This window comes from Chaetomium tenue (assembly GCF_020726465.1).
Source record: "Chaetomium tenue strain MPI-SDFR-AT-0079 chromosome Unknown F5144scaffold_6, whole genome shotgun sequence".
Taxonomy (NCBI): Eukaryota; Fungi; Ascomycota; class Sordariomycetes; order Sordariales; family Chaetomiaceae; genus Chaetomium; species Chaetomium tenue.
The window spans coordinates 481,828-499,511 of NW_027117334.1; the positions used below are offsets into that span (position 1 = coordinate 481,828).

The 17,684-nt window shown below is 55.2% G+C and overlaps 8 protein-coding genes across 8 annotated transcripts; 5 read left to right on the forward strand and 3 right to left on the reverse strand.

Moving 5' to 3' along the window:
* Positions 1-343: 343 nt before the first annotated feature.
* Positions 344-2,900, reverse strand: F5144DRAFT_538115 (P-loop containing nucleoside triphosphate hydrolase protein; the record flags this gene model as incomplete). Its single annotated transcript, XM_066787097.1, has 1 exon — positions 344-2,900. The coding sequence occupies exon 1, from the start codon at positions 2,825-2,827 to the stop codon at positions 344-346; it is 2,484 nt and encodes an 827-aa protein (XP_066639386.1). The 5' UTR covers positions 2,828-2,900.
* A 191-nt stretch (positions 2,901-3,091) lies between these two features.
* F5144DRAFT_581117 (uncharacterized protein) lies at positions 3,092-4,959 on the forward strand. Its single transcript, XM_066789410.1, has 2 exons — positions 3,092-3,699; positions 3,764-4,959. The coding sequence occupies exons 1-2, from the start codon at positions 3,221-3,223 to the stop codon at positions 4,743-4,745; spliced, it is 1,461 nt and encodes a 486-aa protein (XP_066639387.1). The 5' UTR covers positions 3,092-3,220; the 3' UTR covers positions 4,746-4,959.
* Positions 4,960-7,775: 2,816 nt separating this feature from the next.
* On the forward strand, positions 7,776-9,286 carry F5144DRAFT_594972 (uncharacterized protein; the record flags this gene model as incomplete). The annotated part of the gene is made up of 7 exons (XM_066790646.1): positions 7,776-7,860; positions 7,916-7,950; positions 7,987-8,063; positions 8,250-8,327; positions 8,546-8,622; positions 8,704-9,000; positions 9,252-9,286. 7 exons carry the CDS (start codon positions 7,776-7,778, stop codon positions 9,284-9,286), a joined length of 684 nt encoding a protein of 227 aa, XP_066639388.1.
* Positions 9,287-9,946: 660 nt separating this feature from the next.
* On the reverse strand, positions 9,947-10,786 carry F5144DRAFT_594973 (uncharacterized protein; the record flags this gene model as incomplete). Its single annotated transcript, XM_066790647.1, has 2 exons — positions 9,947-10,667; positions 10,725-10,786. The coding sequence occupies 2 exons, from the start codon at positions 10,784-10,786 to the stop codon at positions 9,947-9,949; spliced, it is 783 nt and encodes a 260-aa protein (XP_066639389.1).
* A 434-nt stretch (positions 10,787-11,220) lies between these two features.
* F5144DRAFT_335807 (acyl-CoA N-acyltransferase) lies at positions 11,221-12,505 on the forward strand. The gene is made up of 2 exons (XM_066784171.1): positions 11,221-11,264; positions 11,337-12,505. The coding sequence occupies exon 2, from the start codon at positions 11,363-11,365 to the stop codon at positions 12,227-12,229; it is 867 nt and encodes a 288-aa protein (XP_066639390.1). The 5' UTR covers positions 11,221-11,264; positions 11,337-11,362; the 3' UTR covers positions 12,230-12,505.
* F5144DRAFT_335698 (40S ribosomal protein uS7) lies at positions 12,506-13,629 on the reverse strand. Its single transcript, XM_066784170.1, has 4 exons — positions 13,413-13,629; positions 13,267-13,312; positions 12,978-13,161; positions 12,506-12,922 (listed from the first exon to the last, which is right to left on the reverse strand). The coding sequence occupies exons 1-4, from the start codon at positions 13,501-13,503 to the stop codon at positions 12,605-12,607; spliced, it is 639 nt and encodes a 212-aa protein (XP_066639391.1). The 5' UTR covers positions 13,504-13,629; the 3' UTR covers positions 12,506-12,604.
* Positions 13,630-13,782: 153 nt separating this feature from the next.
* On the forward strand, positions 13,783-14,208 carry F5144DRAFT_594976 (40S ribosomal protein eS25; the record flags this gene model as incomplete). The annotated part of the gene is made up of 3 exons (XM_066790648.1): positions 13,783-13,840; positions 13,915-14,124; positions 14,183-14,208. 3 exons carry the CDS (start codon positions 13,783-13,785, stop codon positions 14,206-14,208), a joined length of 294 nt encoding a protein of 97 aa, XP_066639392.1.
* A 1,282-nt stretch (positions 14,209-15,490) lies between these two features.
* On the forward strand, positions 15,491-17,614 carry F5144DRAFT_581130 (ADP,ATP carrier protein). The gene is made up of 5 exons (XM_066789411.1): positions 15,491-15,752; positions 15,997-16,018; positions 16,138-16,214; positions 16,375-16,620; positions 16,671-17,614. The coding sequence occupies exons 1-5, from the start codon at positions 15,714-15,716 to the stop codon at positions 17,220-17,222; spliced, it is 936 nt and encodes a 311-aa protein (XP_066639393.1). The 5' UTR covers positions 15,491-15,713; the 3' UTR covers positions 17,223-17,614.
* The last annotated feature ends 70 nt before the right edge of the window (positions 17,615-17,684 follow it).

The following is a 17,684-nucleotide window of genomic DNA, read 5'->3' on the forward strand; positions in this document are numbered from 1 at the left end:
CTCCGTGGTGGAAGGAGGGTGGGCGCTGCCCGGCGAGAACCACCACCGGTTGTTACCATTTGGCCAACCGTTGCTGCGATGATTCCCGTTGGAAATGCACGCCGCAGACCTATTACATGTAGTACGCACGGCACGTGCAGGTGACCCAGGCCCAACACAATGACACTGTGTTGGGGGGCCGTGCGACCAGCTGGCGGTGAGGACTTGGGATGGAAAGGTTAATCAGTCATAAACCGCGGTAAAAGAGAGAGCGACGATGGTGAATCCACAAGCTGGTATTCTTCTAGCCTCTAAGTGCCATAACTCGACTCTATCTCCACCATCACCCACAACCCACCACATACTACCTCCTCCCCTCCCCGCCCGCCGCCTCCTCCCTCAACCGCTCCAACGCCCCCTCATACGCCTTCACCCTCTCCTCCCCAAACTCATCCTCCCCAACCCTCACCCTCTCCACAGCCCCCCCCCTCCCAATACTCGTCACGGCCCCCTTCCCCTCACCCGCAAAATCCCTCCAGAACCGCCTCGCCTCCGCGTGCTCCACCAGCGTCCACGCACAGCCCTTCCTCCCCGCGCGCGCCGTGCGCCCCACGCGGTGCACGTACGACGTCTCGCTGATGGGCAGGTCGTAGTTGATGACGTGTTCGAGGTGGAGCAGGTCGATGCCGCGGGAGACGAGGTCCGACGCGACCAGGATGCGCAGCTTGCCCTGGGCGAAGGCGCGCAGCGTGCGGGCGCGGCGGGAGGTTTTGGTGGAGGAGGTCAGGGTGCCGAGGAGTGGGGCGAGGTCCGGGCTGAGGAGGCCGAGCAGGCGGGAGAGGCGGAGGGCGGCTTCGTTGGATTTGGTGAAGATTAGGACGGTGGTGGGGAGGGTGGGCTTTTTGGTGGGGGTGGGGGTGGGAGTGGCTTGTTTTGTTTTGGGTTTGGGTTCGTCGCTCTCGTCGCTGTCGTTGCTGTCGTCGCTGTCGTCATCTGAGGAGGAAGATGAGACGGATTCGGCCTCCGACTCGGATTCTGATGCAGAGGAGTCCGAATCGCTGGTTTCGGATGCCACCGCGACTTCGTCGGAAATATCCCGGTTGACGGCGGTCATATGCTTGCTCTGCAGCAAGTCAAGTAGGTATAGCGGCTTAAGACTCGGTTCGCGAATCTTAATAGCGTATTCCTTGAGAAGGGACGGTAGGTTCTGCTCTCCAGCCTTGGTTCCTTCGACGACAATAAGTTTCGGCCTGGATAGCTTCAGCCCGTTCAAAAGACTGAGGTCCCGAGTCATTGTCGCACTGAGTATGACTTTCCGGACCCCACTCTTGTTGGAGCCGGGAAAGTCGCGGGCACCAGGTTTCCCGATGCCCAACTTTTCAGTGACCGTATCCAGCCACTGCTGAAAGTCCTGCGCCAGCAGTTTGTCGGCCTCGTCGACGATTAGCCAGCGGACGTAGTCGAGCGAGAACCCGGGCGTCTTGGTGATATGCTCTACCAGCCGACCGGGGGTGCAGATGAGAATGTCGACTTTGGATTCGTGGGCAATGACATGGGAAGGGAGCGGTTGGGAGCGTTCGAGTTCCAAGTTATCGTCTTCATCTCCGTCTTCATCTTCCGAGTCCTCCAAATTAACGGGCCGGTTCTGCTTTTGCAAATATTGCTCGTATCCCTGGGGGTCGTATCTTTGCTCCTGGCTCATGATGACCGACTGTTCCTCCTTGAATACCCGGTTGCCCATTGCCGTACCAATCTTAACCCTCTTGCCCCCGCTGATGGCAAAAGCGGCTGTGCATGCTTCGAAGGCAAGTTGCACCTGTTGGACGAGATCTCTCGTCGGCAGGACAATGAGTGCTCGTAATCTGGTAACACGGCCTTTGCTGATATCGTGGACCATAGGCAGCACATACGATAGCGTCTTTCCGGATCCCGTTGGGGCCGCAACGACTACGTCACCCTGCCTATCGGGGGAGGGTAGCAAGAGAGGGAGTACTGCGGTCTGGACAGCAAAAGCGTCCTTGAGCCCCTTGGATTCGAGAATCTTGGATGATTCGGGGGAGATCCCCAGCTCTGTAAACGGCCGCGTCTTGTCAGGGCCTACGCGTACTGGAGAGGCGAGCCATGGCGGCAGCGTCTCGTATGTCAACTTGGACTCGTCAAAGATGATCGGCTCCGGCTGAGGGAGCGGTTCGAGGCCATGTTCCACCTCCGGTTCGGCCTCTTCCTCCTCGTTGGCATCCTGTACGTCATCCTTGGTCTGCAACGCCTTTTGGACCTTGTCAAAAACCGACTTATGCCTCCTACGAATGCGGTCCTCGTCGCCGTCGATCATATCAACATCGTCTTCTTGCTTCCTCTTCTTTTTCTTTTCCCGTTTCGGTTTCCGCTCCTCCATGACACTTGTAGGCTCCCCCTCGGTCTCGCCAGCGCCGACGGCCTCGGAGTTCGATTCTGGCGTCACATCCTTCTCGTTCGAGACCTCCCCTTTAGAAACTACCGCCTTGTCTGCTGCATCCCTCTTGCGCTTGCGCGACTTGGACTCCTTCTCCTCGCCCTCGGCGCCATCTTGGGTATTATCCTTGCTCTTTTTAGACTTTGACTTCTTCGGTTTCTTTTCCTCGACCGTGCCCGTGGGCTCTTCGTCTAATTTCCGGCTACTCTTGCTGTGGTCAATTGGCGGGAGGGTATCATCGTCAAAAACAATGCGCTGTGCTTGCGCGAGGGGCTGTAGCGGTTCTGCAGATGTCTGGCCGAGGTTGGCGTATGGTCGGTCGGATGCAGCCGATGTTGTTTGTGGTCGAATAACAAATGGCTTCTCCTTTTTAGGAGGTATGTACCGGCTGTACATTCTGAAAATCGAGAGGGAAGTTGAAAATACTCCTCCTCAATGCTTGTGTTAGCTCCAGGCCCAGAAGTTCTCTCTCTCTTTGGCAAAAAAAGTTCTGGCAATCAAGCTTCCTGCATCCATGCTTGGCAAACTACGCGAGTGGGGCATTTCGACGTGGGGTGCGGCAGACCTAAGCCAGAGCAGGCAGGCGGTGTAGTGAAAGCTGGCAAACCCCTGTCGGTCTCGCCCATCCCCCTGTCAGGGACAACTCGATTCATCAATCCAAAGTCGCTTCATCTCACATCTCACCTCGCGATTCGGGTTTTCCCCCAACACCCTGGGACTCATCATCAACCCTCATCAACAACCGGCTGCGTCTTCGGGGGAAAATGACCCTTAGGCCAGACCGCGACCATGGCGCCCACATACAATATCGCCATGGTTAGCGACTTCTTTTTTCCACAACCCGGCGGTGTCGAGAGCCACATCTACCAGTTGTCATCAAAACTGCGTGACCGGGGCCATAAAGTCATCATCATTACCCACGCTTATAAAGGCCGTACCGGTGTACGCTATCTTACAAACGGCCTCAAAGTCTATCATGTACCATTTTTTGTGCTCTACCGCTCCGCCAGTTTCCCGACAGTATTCTCATTCTTCCCCATATTCCGCAACATCATCCTCCGAGAACGTATCGATATTGTGCACGGCCATGCCTCCCTGAGCAGCTTATGCCACGAGGCCATCCTCCACGCCAGGACCATGGGCCTCAGGACGGTTTATACAGACCATTCGCTCTTTGGATTCGCCGATGCCGCGAGCATTTTCGCCAACAAACTTCTGAAGTTTAGTCTCAGCGATGTGGACCATGTCATTTGTGTGAGCCACACGTGGTGAGTGTTCCCTTTCACCTCCAACCAACCACCCTGCCCCGACCTCACTAACAACCCCCTTTAGCAAAGAAAATACCGTCCTCCGCGCCTCTCTTGACCCGCTCATGGTCTCTGTGATCCCGAACGCCGTGGTAGCAGAAAACTTCAGGCCCTTGGACTACACCGAGCCCTCGCCGCGCTCTTTCGCCCCTCACCATCCACCTCCCTCGCGTCCCCTCGGCCCGCATGACATGATCACCATCGTAGTTATCTCACGGCTCTTCTATAACAAGGGCACCGATCTCCTCACCGCCGCCATCCCGCGGATCCTCCACAACCACCCGCACACACGCTTTATCATCGCCGGCGACGGGCCCAAAGCTATCGACCTTGAACAAATGATCGAACAAAACGTGCTACAAGATCGCGTTGAGATGCTCGGCCCCATCCGCCACGAAGAGGTCCGCGATGTCATGGTACGGGGCCACATCTACCTACACCCATCGTTAACAGAGGCCTTTGGCACCGTCATCGTAGAGGCCGCCAGCTGCGGGCTGTACGTCGTGTGCACCCAGGTCGGCGGCATCCCCGAGGTGCTGCCCTCGCACATGACCGTCTTCGCCAAGCCAGAGGAGGACGATCTCGTGACGGCCACGGGCAAGGCCATCGCCGCCCTGCGCGCCAACAAGGTCCGCACCGAGCTCTTCCACGAGCAGGTCAAGAGCATGTACTCGTGGACCAACGTCGCCATGCGCGCCGAGCGCGTGTACAACGGCATCTCGGGCGCCATCAGCGAGGCCGAGTTCTACGGGTACGATGCCGCTAATGGCGCCGGTAGCTGGAGCGCCACGAGGGGCCGGTCTGGCGTGCAGAGCTTTGCGCTCATCGACCGGCTAAAGAGATACTATGGGTGTGGCACCTGGGCGGGGAAGCTGTTTTGCTTGTGTGTAATTGTGGATTATTTGATCTTTCTGGCGCTGGAGCTGTGGTTTCCGAGAGATCGTATCGATATCTGTCCGGACTGGCCGAGGAAGGAGAGAAAGGTCGATGGGAAGGATGCTGGGTGAATGACGCCGACGGGTATGAGGATTGAGGCCGCCACAGTCACCAGCTGTTGTGTCAATAGCGTGGGTGCTAATAATACTATCTCAAGACATCACAAAACGTTGCCATGTATCTCCAGTCATAAGGTCAAAGCTTGAGATCAGACCAAACAAAAAAATGCAAAGAAAATGCCATCAACTGGAATCGAACAAAAAGAGCTGCTATAGTTAATCACCACAAACGGGATCTTATTGTTCGCAGGGGCAATTAACTCACAGCCAAACCACTGAACCACGAGAGCTTAGTGGGATCTGTTGAGAAGTAAACACAACCCCGCAGGTTATATGCCACTCCTTCCTGCTACCTGCGGTCCCTGTACTTCATTCCCTGCCCATTGCCATAGTTGAGCCCCCCAGCGCAAATACACCAGTCCGCCGCCGAGAGCCATCTTAGCCCTGCCCAGCCCTGCCCAGCCCTGCCCTTGACATCCCTAAGATCTTGCCCATCAACATTCCCATCAACCGACCCCAGCTTCTGTGACGACTGCCCCCCACCGGTTCCAATAAGCTGCCTGCTGGCTTACACTACCTACCTAGGTAATAATGTATCCTTCCAAATTGTATTCCCACCACCGAAGCTGGGTGACGTACTAATTGCAACAATACCCACACCTACCAACACTTTCCTATTGAGTTCATACGAATATTAGCGGACGCCAGTGAGGCTTTTGGAGCCCTGTCTTTTTAAACCACGGGTGAGTATTTCGAGACTTATCTACCTGAGGCGGAAAACATACGTCTTCAACATCTTGTCGACACACGGGTGAACTAGTATCGGAAAGGCACTCAGCCACGGTACAGAGCCGCCTGATAAACGAGCACACGGCAACAATGAGCGAGCAGGTAAACGTCTATGTGAAGAAGCTTGCCGATCTGCACATCGCACATGGGCGAGAATTGGCAGAGGCACAGAGGCACAGAGGCACAGAGGCACCAAGAAGATGAAGAGGAGTGGAACGGACTGATAGAGAATATCAAGTCGCTTGGAAAGAAGCACTTGCGAACTTAGAGGCATTTCGATCACGGCACAGGACAATGAGTGTTGATTATGGCCGGGTTATGCTCTTCATCACTTGACTGAATAGCAACTGTGCAAAGATAGAAACAAGGGCAAATAAGAAAAGAGAAGTGACGGTGGCGTGAAGCAGCTGAGGGGAAAGAGAAAGAAACCACGTCATAATTCCATCTCCTGAATTATCCCGATGATTTTGTAGCAGGCATTTGTCCTTATGCTCACTTGATGCCCTATATTGACACTAACGGACGGAAAGGTCGTTTCGATCTCGGCCCCGCTGACGGCCGGCTTTATAAAAGGTACCCAGTGGCACGAGAACTAACATCACACCGTGCCTTGGGGGTGCCTAACAATACGACCTTTCGGATAGAGCTTGCTCGGATAAAACGGAAAACCCCATAGTCACATCAGCTTTAGCAATTACACACCTAGATAGGAAAAGTCGATGGAAGGGGGCTTTGATATGTAAAACACTCTAGCGACTGTTGGTTGGCCTAGGTCTGAATTCCCAATATAGTCAGAGATCCCACATGTGTGGTAACAAATTGCCTATCTCCAAGAAAACGGCGGTTCAGGTCGTACTACTCTGCCACAATAGGTATGTGCTCACTATTGCCCCAGCTCTTTCATCTCGTAGCAACAGCCAGGCCGAGTTCAAAACGTTCGACAACCTAGATACTGTCTGGTGTCTCAACCCCACTTGGCAAAGGGTTTCCGTCGCCGCCGGTCGCCGCCGCCCCCTACCATGGACCTTGCGAAGGCCGTAAGAGGAGGAAGTTAGGCAATGTCCCACGCATTCCATTTCTGGCTACCTCCTCACTCGAGAAGCGAGCCTTTTCTGTCTATTGTTGCACTTACCCATCCTATCGACGCACCTGGCTCTTACCCCCTGAATATCTCCGTCCCGGGAGGTGGAAAGACCCGTGCAGACAACTTACGACGGATGCCATGATAATACCTACCCCCTGGTGCATTAGAATCAACTTTTGAAAGCTAGGACGGGCTATCCCGTATTCGCTTGCCGTGGGAACTGACAAGAACCGCACTTGCTCAATTCTTTGGTCATAGAGGGGGAAAGCTTGCGGCCTTCCTCCTTCCTTGACCGGACATATCTGGGGCCTCGGTCACGCTTGCATCTCGCTCACTCATCGAGGCATATATACGCGAAGCAAGAGCAATTCCTGACTGTTCCAATCATTGGATTTCAAGCGGGCTAAGCGTCTCCTTCACCCCGAAACCTCCAGAGAGGCTCACGCCTGCCCGCCTTCGCAGCGTACCTATGTAAACTCGAGGCAACCACTCTCCCACGCAAAGCCGTCCCTGCTAGACTTTGAAATCCTCTTTCCAAACTAATGTTCCTCGTTCATTCCTTGTCTAGAACCACATTATTCTTCCAGAGGCAAGCCCAGGGGCGTTTGGGTGGGACTTAAAACGCAACATTTGGCTCCCATCAACCTCCAACTCCTTTACTTCCTTTCCACACATCGTCCATACCATCAACCGCCTCTTTTTGTCCGCTTGACCTCCATGACCTTTCTTCCTCCATCATCCCCTGATCATGGCTCTTGGGTTGCCCATTATCAGGACATCCTGCTTCGCCGAACGCTCCTAAACCGAACGACGTCCCGGACTCACTCACCGTGTCTCATGGACTCACCAAATCCCCAAGTCGTCCATGATGCACCACCAACCAAGTTCCACACCCGCCCTCGAGACCTCGTCCTCCCACCCAGCCCCAGAAACTCCAACATGTTAGTAAGCCTCACATACCCCCAGGCTCCCTTACTCTGCCCGCAACTCTTGAATGACACCAAGGCTCCAAAGGAAAACGAGTGGTTCCTAGCACAAACCCGGGCTCCTGGCCCCGCTCAACCAGGAACCGGCCTGTGCGAAACAGCTGTTGAGTCCCGCCTTGCCTCTGCCGCAACAAATCATCAGTTCATCCATATACATTGTGGCCTCAGCCGCCATCGACCCTGATGAACCCATGGCCTCGACATTGTTTTGAGGTTGCCCGCGTCGGCTGGCCGTATTCATCGTCGACCATGGGCGGGGTCCTGGATGGTTGGGGGGCCTCGTGTCCAAAAGCCTCAGGGCTTCGGCGATGAAGCAGCTTGAGTACCGACGTATGGTGGGAGGCATAAAGCCCACAATGTCAGCTTCGGCTAACACCTTCTTTCTGTCCCCCAGATACCCCCAGCGATTTTGCTAACCTCGGTACAAGGCCATCGCTTCATATGCCCCCAGAACCCACATGTTGCCTCAGGGCATGTCAACACCATCTGGCGAAAACTCGGTTGCCTTTCATCATTGGCGTTGAGAAGTGAGGATCCTCGATGAAAACCCCAAGCGAACTGAGACATACTATGATGTATCGATACTACGGTTGAGGGGACCTTGCAACACCACCGCGTGGCGTCAGCTTTTAGCTGACGCCTCTTAGCTTTTGACAGATTCGAACAAACAGCCTCAGGGCATGTCGACACCATCAGGCGAAGACTCGGTTGCCTTTCATCATTGGCGTTGAAAAGGTGAGGATCCCCGAGGAAAACGCGACAGTACATCTGAGTATATACTATGATGAGTGATACTACAGTTGAGGGGACCTTGCAACACAACCCGTGGCGTCAGCTTTTAGCTAACGCCTCTTATCTTTTGACAGATTCGAACAAACAGCCTCAGGGCATATCGACACCATCAGGCGAAGACTCGATTGCCTTTCATCATCGGCGGCGTCAGCTTTTAACAGATTCGAACAAACAGCCTCAGGACATGCCGACTTCATCGGGCTGCGAAGACTCGGTTGTCTTTCATCATGGGCGTTGAGTAAGGTGAGGATCCCCAATGTCAAAACCCGCGTACTATGATGAGTTGATACTGCCGTTGAGGGAACCTTTCAGCTGACAGGTTCTCGAAAACAGCCTCAGAAACTTCCAAATCCACAGATTGGCTTGCATCCCATGACCGGCTGCAGAAGGAAAGACAATGGGAGGGGGGGGCAGGCAGCGGGCTGCGCCAAACAAGCACTATCGCACTATCAGGAGCGACTGCGCTCCGTGATGGTGGACGTCTGGGCGTCCGCCGCAGTGAAAGCAATCTCGGAAGCTGATATCCTCATGATGGAGGGCCCGTTGAGTGGCCTAAGTTGCAGGTGGAGAAAGGTGCGAGCATCGCCACTGGGGAATACATCGCCACAATCACCCGGTATTATGTATCATTTCGGCGCCCCAGTTCCCATGGTGCTGAGGCACAGTAGTGAAGGGGCAATCGGAGGATGGCTGAAGTCATCGAGCTATCGTGTTTGTTTTTGCAGAGTGATTATTCGTTGGGGGCGGGGGGATAGATCGGCAGGTCTCGAATAAAACGGATTTGGTGGTTTCAATGAATGCATTGTGGTGTCGGATTGCCGGGCACGTTTGTTGAACATTGATGTTTCGTAATTGTTAAGTTGGTAGAAATGTATCCCATGGAATTTTCGTCGGCTGTTTGATGGAAAAGAGTGGCGTCGAGGTTGACTGATTGTAGTGTGGGGTGAAAAAGGTGGGAAAGAGGAACGAGGTGCGACGGGGAATGAGCCATCGATGTATTTATTGGCGACTTCTCCGCGCTAGGGGCCTTCCAATCAGTCCAATCAGTCGAACTCGCAAAAGAAGAATATCCAGCAGTGGCAAGACAGGGCCTACACAGGTTGTTTTCGGGTTTGCGGGTGGACCTCTCTTCAAATGAATCTCACATGAGAAGGGAGAAGGACGTACGTATTGCCTCATTGGTCGACGCCACTATTCTCAAGCCCAAAGCGGTAATATGACGTGCATGCTCCACCTTCAGCATGGTTCCACAGCGTGCGTGAGCCGCAAGCCAAACTCGAAGGAAAGAATAAAACAAAAGGAAAACTGAGCAAGAAGATTAAATAAGAGTGATCAAAAAAAAAAAAAAAAAGCGCATGGAGTATCGTTGCTTTTTAGCTTCTAAACCGCTTTTATTCCGTTGCTGTAGTCAAAGGTTTAGTCGACGTCCGCGCTTGGAATTTGGCTCTTTTAATTTGTTCATGGGGTGCTCCCCTCGTCTACACGAGTTCCTCGACATCAAAGCTACAAAACAAACATTGTTGCATTGGGGCATCACGACATGAAGTACTCCGAATCAAAATTCACTTGAGCCCCCCGCTCAACAACACGCTTTGCCCAGTCAAATACCCCGTCTGGCAGAACATCATCACAACATTAGCCACCTCCTTCGGGGTCCCCAACCTCCCCACAGGAATATTCCGCACATCCCCCGCCGTCCCCTCGAGGACCTTCTCGTCCGGGATGAGGCCCGTCTCCCCAATCATGGCGGGAGCCACATCGTTAACCGTGATGCCGTCCTTCGCATGCTTCGTCGCGAGACTTTTCATCAGGCCATGCAGCCCCGCCTTGCTGGCCGCATAGTGGCACCCGTTGATGCCGCCCCCGTGCGCCGCCAGCGACGATACAAAGATGATGCGGCCCCACCCCTGGGCGGCCATGTGCGGGATGCTCAGCTTGGAGAGGATGAATGACGGCCGCAGGTTGACGTTGAGGGTGTGGTCGAACTCGTCGATGGAGATGTCAGCGATGTCTCGGATGCGCTTGCCATAGCCGGCGTTGGAGATTAGAATGTCCGGGCCTTTGCCGTATATATGTTGGATGTCGTCGAAGAGCCGCTGGATCTCTTCGGCTGATCCCACATCAACTCTGTGTGTGGAGATGGATGGGTTGGGCGCGTTTGGGACGACGGCAAGCGCCCGGAGTTCTTCTTGGAGTGTAATAATCTTGTCCTGGCTGCTGGCGTAGGTTAGGATGAGGTTGACGTTTTGAAGATAGAGCGCTTTGGCACAGGCGGCTCCGATGCTATGTGGTGTTAATGGTATGGCACTTTAGCGGGGTATCCATCCTGGTTGGATTTACCCTCCAGAAGCTCCCGTGATCAGGGCAAGCTTGCCTGCGATGTCATTATCGACGGTAGGCATTTTCAGCCGTAAAATAAAAGGCACTGCAATGTGATTAAAAGGAGCAATTTCGATTTCGGTATTGGTATGTAGAGGTGCCTTGGGGTCATCCCTCAATGGGTAGAACCAGGAAACCGGGTACCTGACCCCGCTGAGGCCCTGCCACGGGACCGAATGTGAGTTCATACCCCGCAGTCCCTCGTCGCGGATCTGTCCACTTCGCCACGGAACACCCCGCGATCGACACAACGTTATGGCCGGACCGGCCGGCCTCAGCCGGTATGGGTACACGGACTGACGACTGGCGGCGACATGTTTGTGGGCTGTTCTGGTTGCGGTGTTGTGTTCTGCTCGCCCGTGGAACATTTAATTTAACAAGCCGGGAATGTGCTCGCCTTTAGTGGATACGCTGTGGCACGATTCTCCCTTCTGTGCAAATAACATTTCCAACCCTCACCCAACGACAGCCACAAACAACAAACACAAATTATCCTAAGCAGTGCGTACAACACGTAGGCTGCTCGTCCACCGATTTCCGATCCCGTTTTTCTAATACACGAAACCGACACAGGCGCAAGCCAAGCCAAGCAAAACAACATGGGAACGCCGTTCATCTCACTCCTCGAGCCAACGGCGCTCGACTGGGAGCGCGCGCTGCCCCCCGACGAGCAGCCGAACGCGGCCTCCATCCCACGCACCTTTCTCGACGCCATGACGGTGCGCACGCAGGTCTTCGTGCAGGAGCAGCAGATCCCGCAGGCCAACGAATTCGACGCCGACGACCAGCGGTGCGCGCACTGGGTCATCTACGCCTCCGTCAACAAGACGGTCGTCCCCGCCGTGACCGACCCGGACACGGGCGAGGTGCTCTGCCCGCGCCAGAGCGAGACCCAGTCCGTGCCGATCGGCACCGTGCGCCTCGTGCCCTTCCCCCACCCGCCGCACCCGCTCAACGGCGGCGTCTACGTCGACGGCGAGCTGGTCCGGTCCGAGTCCGAGTCCGCACAAGACAACAACGTCAAGCCAACCGAGCCCACCACCACCACAACAGCCCCCACCCAACAACCGACATTCACCCCCGACCGCCCGACGACCTTCCACGACGGCATCGAGCCATACGTGAAACTGGGCCGGCTGGCCGTGATCAAAGAATTCCGGGGCCGGGGCATCGCGGGCCAGCTGGTGCGGACAGCGGTGGAGTGGATGCGGACGCACGGGACGTACTTTGACCCGAGCCCCGCGGCGCGCGGGTTCGAGCACCTGGGCATGGAGCGGCAGGCGGGGGCGCTGCCGCCGCGGTGGAACGGCCTGCTGTGCTGCCACGCGCAGGAGGACGCCGTCAAGGTGTGGGAGAAGTGTGGGTTCCGCGTCGACGAGGGCATGGGTCGGTGGTTTGAGGAGGGGATTCCGCATGTGGGTATGTTTTTGAGGGTGGACGTGGAGCCGGAGGCGAAGGCGCTTTGAGGCCGGTGGAAGGAGATCCGCGTTGGATCGTTTGTCCTTTCGCGGGGCATTGCCATATTTCGGTGGCACGTTCATAGAGATTAGATCGCGATACCACAGATGTTGTTTTTCTTTTCCTTTTTTTTCACATTCCAAACGGACAAGAGGATAGAAACCAAAACTCCACGTTACGAGCATAGCACAGTACCGCACCAGAGACGCCGTTTCTTGTCAGAAGATCACCATTTGCTCCCTTTTTTGCGAGAGCCCTATTTGTGCCTGTGTGACAAGAATGCCATGCATCCACCAGACCGTAACGCGCAAAAGCAGCCCTGCAAAAAAAGCCGTAAAATCCGTCCCGTCCCGGTCCAATATGCCATCCGCCCAAACAACCCTTTACCGGTTGCTCTTGGCCACACGCTCCAACTCGTCCTTCTTCTTGATAGCGTACGAGTTGCTGCTACCCTTGGCAGCGTTGATCAGCTCCTCAGCAAGGCACTCGGCGATCGACTTGACGTTGCGGAAAGAGGCCTCGCGGGCACCAGTTGTAAGGAGGGCAATAGCCTGGTTAACACGGCGCAGGGGCGAGACATCGACGGCCTGTCTCCGGACGGTACCAGCCGAGCCGATACGGGTGCTGTCTTCGCGGGGACCGCAGTTGACAACGGCGTCGACGGCAATCTGGATGGGGTTCTGGTCGGTCATGAGGTGGATCTGGAGTCCGGTTAGAATGAGTGCCTCCTTCGCATGCCAAGTTCTCATTTCTCACAATCTCGAAGGCGTGCGCAACGATGCGGACGGCCATCAGCTTCTTGCCGTTGTTGCGGCCGTGCATCATCAGAGAGTTGGTGAGGCGCTCAATGATGGGGCAGTTGGCCTTGCGGAACCGCTTAGCGGCATAGCGGCCGGCGGAGTGAGGAAGGTAGACGGGAGACCGGATCTGGATGTAGTCGCTACAAGCAAACGTTGTTAGCCTCCGGTCACGCAGCCCGCCCGAGAGTCCGCCCCAGATCGATATCGGCCCATCTCGTCGCGGAATTGGAAGGTCGCTGTCTTACGTCAGGGAGATATCCCGAATCTCAACATCCTCGTAGCTCCAACGGTCTGCAATTGACACAATGTCAGCCTCGGGTCTCGGAGATGGCTTTTGCCGTCGGTGCATCGATTTGCGGTCGCATTTGCAGAGCGCGGGACTTGGACGTACTGAACAGCTTGACGCTGCCAACCTCGGCCAGGACCTCCTTGGGGAGGACCTCGTAGCTGGAGGAGGCCACTTCGACTTCGCCTTCAGACATGTTTGCGGTGGTCGGCTGCTGAAAAGCTGAAGGTGGTGATGGATTGGAAGTTTGGCGTAGAGGACGACGACACAGAAGGCTTGAAGCGTGTGGTCGTGAATTTTTTGGTGGCCCCGCCGAAGTGGCCTGGGCGGGTCCGCAGCCACTCAGAACGCCCCATTTAATTAGGGCTCGGTTAACCTAAGCTTTAGCAGCGCCCTCTGTCAGAAAAATCTCCCCGCCTTCTTTGGTTCGACTCCCGACTCCAACCTTCATCAAACCACCAGAACATCCATCAAAATGGCTCCCGCAGCAGCTGGTGCGAAGAAGCAGAAGAAGAAGTGGTCCAAGGGGAAGGGTAAGCGATTTTTCGCGCCGGCGGATTTCCGATGCATTGGACCTGACGACACCCGCTAATTCGTCCGCGAACAGTCAAGGACAAGGCTCAACACGCCGTCATCCTCGACAAGAGCACTTCGGACAAGCTTTACAAGGATGTCCAGTCCTACCGTCTCGTGACGATCGCCACCCTCGTCGACAGGCTCAAGATCAACGGCTCGCTCGCCCGGAGGTGCCTCAAGGACCTGGAGGAGAAGGGGCAGATCAAGCAGGTCGTGGGACACAGCAAGATGAAGATCTACAGTACGTTGCGCGCAGTTCAGGTGCTAGCCCAAGATCAATTACTGACGAGAATGCTCAGCTCGTGCCGTTACCGCTGCCGAGTAAACCTCCCATAAATCATATCGACGGACCTGGCAAGCGGGAATGCGACTTCGTTAACGGCGGTTCGCTTGGGGTTTCGGTTATTCGGGCACGGCTTCGTCTCTGGGATTGGGATTCATTTTGCAGCTCGGTCGGTGTAGCATAGGGATCGGAAGTGCTCCAGATCCTGAGACTGGAATTGCATCAAGATACGAACAACGCCGCGGCTCCGCCCTACCAGGGCTAGGGTATGATCAATCAGTCGACCATGCCGAGCTGACGCTGTGAGGGCCGTGGATATCGGCTCAGTGTGTCCCCTTGAGGGAATGGGCGGGCGCATCAGCGTAGCGAATTGATACCCGTCAAACATTTGGCTGTTCTGGCTCCCTGGCTGAACTGTTATGTTTGGCTCGACTATTATGTTCCCTTGAGTCTCCGCCTCGCCAAGAAGATTGAGCTCATGCAACACCTCGTCTTTCCTAGATTTGTCTCGTTCGGGCAGACATGCATGCGCGAATCGCTCAAACGGGCTAACGTACGCGGAATAGCCCTCGGGTATTCATACCTTAGTTGGGTTTGACGTTAAAAGCAACACAAAGTGGGTTTTCCTCTGTCTATCTGTCTCTGGTCTGCATGTTTTCTCGACCTCTGGCCCCATTCCCAGGAGCCAAAGTAACGTAATGGGGACGTGAGGGGGTCATGGATATCTCGGTCTCAATAGTCCCTCATCCGCACTCTCTGAGTTTCAAGGCATCACTTTCATCCCCCCCGGATAAGGCCCGGCCCAGTGGATATTTTTATTTATTTCAGGCCCTGGCAGCATCAAAAACTTCTCTGGGGGCCCAATTGGCACGGTTCCATTGGTTGCAAAGACTTCTCGGAGGTTTTATTAGGCTCGTGGAACCTTTCAAGCAACATTTCCAACCCCCCAGCATGTCTTGGAACATGGCCCCGACTCGGTCTTTGAGAAGGAAAGGGGAGGGCAAAGATGGGCTACATCGCGGTTGAAAATAGAAAACAACGGTGAACGAGGTAACTAGCCAATGTAATACAACCACACAAGCCGACAGTCTTGGTGGTGTTGGTTTAGTTTGCCGCATGTGAGGGAAATTTTTGAGATCCAGACCCGTTGTGGCTCGCCAAAGGGCACTCCCATTCGGCCGCCCGGCTTGAAGATTGCAAGAAAGACTGGGACCATCGGGCTTTGCCGGCATTGCAAATCCTTAGCGCCACTGGCAAGGCTGGAAAAAGACCATGCTGCCCAGTCGTTGCCGCGCACCCGTGGCGGTGTTATTTGGCCCGTGCGCCAGCGGGACCAGGGGCCGGCAAGAATCGCACCTCAAAAGCTGGTCCTTCCGAGCCGTTGCGAATTTTTTTCCCTCTCCCCCCCCAAACCCGAAGGTTCGCAGAATTTATTTTCGCGCGACATCCTGCATCGTCCATCTTCTTAGACTCTCGCAGCAGAGCTTGGACTCCCCTCTCCACTCCCTTCTTTTTTCTTCAAAGTTGTCTTTGAACAAACCGTCAAGATGTCTAAAAAGGAGGATATCAAGATCATGGGCATGCCGGTAAGTCGTTGAATCTCAGTATCGAAAATCGCTCGCTCCATTACGAATCGTCGGGATGTTTGCCTCGGGGCACCCCGCAATCTCAATCGCAACCACAAATTATTGCCAATGCCTTGGTCGGGTGGTTACTGCGACGATGGGTGTGCGTGGAATGCGGGACAAACAGACCTCGATCGTCTTGGAGCCCTGGTTTTCGAGCGGGCAACCCCTGAAATGAACATTCCGCTAACCCCTCCTTTCACAGTCCTTCGTGGTCGACTTCCTGAGTACGTGAACGAACACCATCTCGGCATAAGCTAGCTGCACATCGATGACAGACGCTGCCGAGGATCCCTGCGCCGCAGTTGGCACCAACTCGGAACACATTGCTGACCTGTACCCACAGTGGGTGGTGTCTCCGCCGCCGTCTCGAAGACTGCCGCTGCGCCCATTGAGCGTATCAAGCTCCTTGTCCAGAACCAGGTACGTTCTGCTCTGTTTTCCAGGACCCGCCTGGCTCCGTGAGTTTCCGATCGCTTGAGCCGCAATTTGCGACAAGCATGCCGATCGCAACTCTTGGTGTCACGTGCAAACATGGTCTTGTAGTATTTTCAAGCCAAGAATTTTGCTAATATCCTCTTAGGATGAGATGATCAAGGCTGGCCGCCTCGACCGCCGCTACAACGGTATCGCCGACTGCTTCCGCCGTACCACCGCCGATGAGGGTCTCATGGCCCTGTGGCGTGGTAACACCGCCAACGTCATCCGTTACTTCCCGACTCAGGCCCTGAACTTCGCTTTCCGTGACAAGTTCAAGGCCATGTTCGGCTACAAGAAGGAGCGTGATGGCTATGCCAAGTGGATGGCTGGTAACTTGGCCTCTGGTGGTGTAAGTTTTGTCCCCCAGTTTGTCCCTGGATTGTCACTGACCTTTTGAAGGCCGCTGGTGCTACTTCGCTCCTTTTCGTGTACTCGCTCGACTACGCGCGTACCCGTCTTGCCAACGACGCCAAGTCGGCCAAGGGTGGCGGTGCCCGCCAGTTCAACGGCCTGATCGACGTCTACCGCAAGACCATGGCCACCGACGGTATCGCCGGTCTGTACCGTGGCTTCGGTCCCTCCGTCGCCGGTATCGTCGTCTACCGTGGTCTGTACTTCGGCATGTACGACTCCATCAAGCCTGTCGTCCTCGTCGGCTCGCTCGCCAACAACTTCTTCGCCTCGTTCATGCTCGGCTGGTGCGTCACCACTGGTGCCGGTATCGCCTCGTACCCCCTTGACACCGTCCGTCGTCGCATGATGATGACCTCTGGTGAGGCCGTCAAGTACAAGAGCTCGTTCGATGCCTTCCAGCAGATCGTTGCCAAGGAGGGTGTCAAGTCTCTCTTCAAGGGCGCTGGTGCCAACATCCTCCGTGGTGTTGCTGGTGCTGGTGTGCTGTCCATCTACGACCAGCTCCAGGTCCTGATGTTCGGCAAGGCTTTCAAGTAAACTGCCTCACCCACTGTACAAAATCTTCGATGACGGAGGCCGTCGGGGGATAATCACGGTTGCGGCAGCTGGCTAAACCGAGGGGACGAGGGGTAGGGGGGCGTGGTCGTTTCGCTGGGAGACGGGGATCCATCGTGGCAGTCAGCAGATGCTTCTGGACGTTGGGTATGCGGGGAACAAAAACTGGGCATGTCTGGCGTTTACTGGGACGCGGATGGGCCGGTCACCCGCTGTAATTTATACTCTTGAGCCGTTCCCGGTTTATTCCTTGCTTGCGTGGGGTGCCGTTGCTTCGCGTGGGTGTTTCCTTCTGTTGCATGCGCCTCATAGATCCCATAGTTCTGGCCAATTGATCGGCAATTTCCTTGCGGTACGAAATATTTCAGCTCCCATCCCAAAAGCATCCATCCCAAAAGTATTCATCCCAAAAGCAGAGTGGAAGTCATGATAATCAGGTGCTTT